The 5,053-nt window shown below is 33.5% G+C and overlaps 1 protein-coding gene across 1 annotated transcript in view; it reads right to left on the minus strand.

Annotated features, from left to right (window-relative positions):
• Positions 1-429: 429 nt before the first annotated feature.
• Positions 430-5,053, minus strand: part of LOC107707964 (protein FAM180A-like) — an 11,383-nt gene continuing 6,759 nt past the window's right edge. The window contains exons 2-3 of the mRNA XM_016512085.1: positions 4,120-4,217; positions 430-1,229 (exon numbers count right to left, since the gene is read on the minus strand). Of these exons, the coding sequence (XP_016367571.1) occupies positions 894-1,229; positions 4,120-4,217 (434 nt within the window). The 3' untranslated portion in view covers positions 430-893. The remainder of the gene's footprint in view (positions 1,230-4,119; positions 4,218-5,053) is intronic.

Raw genomic sequence — 5,053 nt, forward strand, 5'->3', positions numbered from 1 at the left:
ATAGGCCTAATCATTTATTTTCAAATGATTTATTTCTAATTTTATAAACAATATGTAAAATAAATATAAATTGCATTGCAATTACTGACATCACCTAATTTGACTCTATATGATTATATGCATTTATTATTTGCATTTAGCATTGTTTTTCCTCTAATATCTGCGATCAGAACCCGGCCAACAAAATTATGTTCAAGTTTTTCTAATGTTCTCTCAACATTCCTAACATGTTTTTTTTAATGTTTAAAAACATTTTTTTTTCTTGGTTAAGTGAATGTTAAGGGAATGTTCCATTTGATCATTTATTCAACTAAAATGTTTCAGAAAAACGTCCATGAACAACGAATATATAATGTGCTAATGTTTTGATAATCTTATTAAAGAATGTAGGCTACTATTCATGCAAATAAATATAAATTGCATTGCAATTACTGACATCACCTAATTTGACTCTATATGATTATATGCATTTATTATTTGCATTTAGCATTGTTTTTCCTCTAATATCTGCGATCAGAACCCGGCCAACAAAATTATGTTCAAGTTTTTCTAATGTTCTCTCAACATTCCTAACATGGTTTTTTAAATGTTTAAAAAACATTTTTTTCTTGGTTAAGTGAATGTTAAGGGAATGTTCCATTTGATCATTTATTCAACTAAAATGTTTCAGAAAAACGTCCATGAACAACGAATATATAATGTGCTAATGTTTTGATAATCTTATTAAAGAATGTAGGCTACTATTCATGCGACTGAACGTTTGTTCATAACTTTCAGAGAAGCTTGCCAGAATGTTGCCTGTTAGCCGGGACAGTCCTGTAACCCAAGCCCCGGGTTGAGAAGCACTGCAGTGGACTGATGTGATGTGAGCCGCTCCTCTCAGTGTCTGTCTGTCAGTCATCTGCAGGCCGCAGGTCTCCTTTAATGGCTTTATAGAGTCGCAGGAGTGCGTTCGCCCACAGCTCTCTCTGGTGGCCGGGGCTGGTTTGTGGGAGTTGTTGAGCGGTGAACACCATCGTGAGGACGGTGCGCTCAAAGTCGTCCATCCGCAGCGAGCCATGCCGCAGCTCCAGCTGAGCACTGAGCCGCTGGATCTCCGAGAGGCTTCTGGGAAGCACGTCCTCACACAGGACCTCCAGAAGCTCTAGCTTCCTCATGGACACCAGCTCCTGATCGGATATGTGGAGCGTCCCGTCCGCCGCATCCATGTACCCTCCCGACCACAACACCTGTGAAACAAAACCACTGTAAATAACAAGAGATTCACCTCATTTCTTTAGCCTATATAATGCTTTATACAATACAGATTATTATAGATCAAATTTATGAACAAACATTCTTCCAGTAACGTTAACAGGACGTTCATTCAAAGTTATCTGGTCTTTAATATCATTCTCAAAACATTAGCACAAAAACATTATTTATACATTGTTCTTGGAATGTTTTTTTTTCTTTCTGAAATGTTTTAGTTGGATGTTCATATTTGAAACGTTTCTGCTTATTTTGGAACATTCAGAGAACATTCAAAAGTAACATTCCCATAATGTTTGCCAAATTGAAAAAGAGGAACGTTCTCATTCAACATTCAAATAACCAAAAAACATTTTCAAAACGTTTTTAAATAAACTGGACTTTTGGAACGTTCAGAGAACATTCAGAAATAACATTTTCACAAGTAAATGTTCTCAAAACGATACCACAAAAATGATATTTATACATTGTTCATGGAATGTTTTTTTTTTTTCCTGAAACGTTTCAGTTGGCCATTTGTCTAACATTTTTTAAATGTTTCTACTTGTTTCAGAACATTCAGAGAACATTCAAAAGCTAAATGATAAAATGGAATGTTTCCTTAACATTCACATAACCAAAAAAATGTTCAGAGATCTTTAAAAAAGAATGCTTTTATAGCTAAATGGGAACATCAGCAAAACGTTCTTAGAACAAATTTTGTTACCTGGGAAAATAACAGTAGCCTATTAACGTTGCAATTCAATTACAGCATCTCAAAGAAAATAGCATCATTATTCAGTTCAATGTTGATTCAGTTCAGTTTAATAACTTGGTCTATTATGAAATCAATTTGATTTCGCTATAAAGCAGCTCTACAGAATGCGATTGTAATCCAGCGAACAAAAAAGAAAGTTTTGCTAACATTTACATGAATGTTACGGAACGTTCTCTGAACATTATGAGAATGTTACTATTGAAAGTTCGCTGAACGTTCTGAATCAAGTAGCAACTTTTGAACATTTCAGAAAAGATGTTCCATGAATGATGTATGAATAATGTTTTTGTTTTGATGTTTTGAGAACATTATTAAAAACCAGATATTTTGGACGAACATTCTATTAATGCCACAGGAAGAACGTTTCTTCATAACTTTGAGGGAAACTTGCCAGAACATTAGCCAAAGTTCTGAGAACAATCCCTGTTCGCTGGGCATTATCCAGCTCAGTTTAGTTTCAATTCAATTCATCTAATAGTGTCAGTGCAGTTAAACTGATCATATTACTGAATATTTAGCGTCTTTTAAAAGAAGCACCAGAATACAAATGAACTCTTGATTGGCTCAGATTGATTCAGTGACGTTCAGCAGACTGAGAGCTCAATAAAGCAGCTGTTCTGAATGATTCTGCAGAGCCTCATATCTGATCTCTGATGAGAGTTCAGTCTGATGTCTCGTTCAATCTGTGTTTAGCGAGTGATGAGGCCGATCGACAGGCTTTAGTTTGTGTCTGATATCATGCAGACTCATTCAGCGCCAAACTACTGGAATATTAATGTCTTTTTTGTTTTTTTGTATTGAATCTAAACGGAGATCTGGTGCATCTCTCAGCTGATGGATCTGACAGCGCAGGAGATTGCAGAACTCAGCACAACTCAATAACCGAATAAACTCAAGTGTATGAAGAGCTAGTATTAGCTGAGCTATTGATCGCTTCTTTCATTCAACCAGAGATGCTGAAAAGCACATTAAACACGGCAGATAAACAAGTTTCAGTGCTCGGCAAACTTCAGTTTCTGCTAAAATTCCTAGTGAGAAATAAAAACAGACACAAGTCAGTCAATACAGAGCTATTCTGAGCTTGACAGAAAGTGTTAAGTCTTCTCTGAGCTCAAATAAAAAGCTTTTGATTGCACATATTGGCCATGATAGTTTGAATATAGTTTGAGACATTGTTGATATTTCTGGCAGTGTTTTTGTAGTATCACTGAGATACTATTAAAGTTTGTATTAATATTTTGATTTTTTTTTTTATTTTATTTTTTTTACAATTTCCATTTTTGTAAATTTGTTGTGTTTTTGTCATTTTTGTTATATTTTAATATTTTGTTTTATTTTTTGTCTATACAGTTTTCATTAATTTTTATTTTGTTTTATTTTTTGTCTATATAGTTTTCATTAATTTTTATTTTAGTTTTAGTTATTCAAGTACATCAGCTTACACTAAATTAAAATGAAAACATGTCTCTTTGGCATCAGTGATATTTTCGTATCATTGAGATGCTATTACAATTTTTGTTAATATTTGTAATTAATTGTATTTTCATATTTTCTGCATTCATGTTAATTTGATTTAAGCTTTTTAGTAATTTCATTGTGTGACTTTGTCAATTTTGTTTTATTTTTTCTACTTTTATTTTAATACACCAGTTAAACTAAATGAAAAAGACATTTTGACTTGGAAACTAGCTGAAATAAAATAAGTTTTTAATAATTTATTTCAAGTAACGAGTATGTTTTTATTTTTTTAAATTTTTAAATTTTACTTCACTATAACCAGGTGAAATATAAAGTTTAAAAAAATATATATTTTATTGTATTACAGTTAACGTTTATTTTATTTCAAGCAACAATTTTTTTTAAATGGTTTTAGTTTCAGTTATAACTATAATAACCCTGATCTCTAAACATTTTTAGAACCAATGTAAAAAGTCTCACTGAAAAATCTAATCAGTTTGACTAAAGTAAATGGGTTACAAATGCTGTTCGATGTTGCCTTAGAATCTGCATTTAATCTCACTGCTGTCTTGGAGAAAGAGTTGACATATTAAATACACTGAATTTGTTATGGGCAAATATCACGGCATATTGCACACCAGCGTGAGCCGTACCTCGTACAGAAGGCTGGCGTCCTCCGCTGATTTCTGAAACGTGGGGTTGAGCAGCGCTGGCGTCCCTCGCTTCACTCTGAAGGCTGATGGGAACAGAGCTGAGAGACAGAGAGGATCATGGGTAATGTGTTATGTGACTGATCACACACTGAGATTCAGCTGAAATTCTCACAGCAAGTCAACAAGTGTTGCTGGTTTAGTGATTCTCTACCGCAGTGCAGTCGCCTCAAAAGAACTTCTTCAACCAGCAGATTGTCAGACTAAAGCAACTGGTGATGTTCAGACACAAGCAGGCATGTGAGAGGGTTGTTTATGTTGGAGTGGGTCAGTTTAATGAAAAAAATCCATGAAAGTTAAGGTAAAAACAGCAGCTGTTATGGTAGCAACACTTCAAGTTTTACAGACTGACCATATTTCATCGATATCAAATTAATGAATTGTGTTTTTTACCTTTATAATATACTGACAAACTCATTAATAGTAAGGAGATAAAGAGAAAGATACATGATGAATTAAACTTCAACACAAGCAAATATAGAAGCAATATGATGTCATACACAAAACAGCATCCTGGTAACAAGCGACACTAAAATAATGCAATAAACATTATTTTAACAGCATAAAATGTAACATAAAACCCTGATGTACACTAAGAACTAAGAAGAAATGTAGTTATTGCAATGAAAAACCATCAAATGTGATTCTTTAAATTCAAATGTGAACTTTAAATTATGACTTATTCTTTCCCAGTTAACAAAACTCTGTTTTAAGAACATTTAGCTAATGTTCCTGCTTGTGCGCTCCTCATTTGGGAGTCACACTCATGGTCTTCGCGGTCAAAAGTGATCGGACACCTGAAATGTAACTTTTTTTTTCTTCAGTAAAATCAATCTAATATATTTTTTTCTTTTGTATTTTGAGAGAATTTCATGGT

This window comes from Sinocyclocheilus rhinocerous, unplaced genomic scaffold (genome assembly GCF_001515625.1).
Source record: "Sinocyclocheilus rhinocerous isolate Xijiao unplaced genomic scaffold, SAMN03320098_v1.1 scaffold475, whole genome shotgun sequence".
NCBI classification, from domain to species: domain Eukaryota; kingdom Metazoa; phylum Chordata; class Actinopteri; order Cypriniformes; family Cyprinidae; genus Sinocyclocheilus; species Sinocyclocheilus rhinocerous.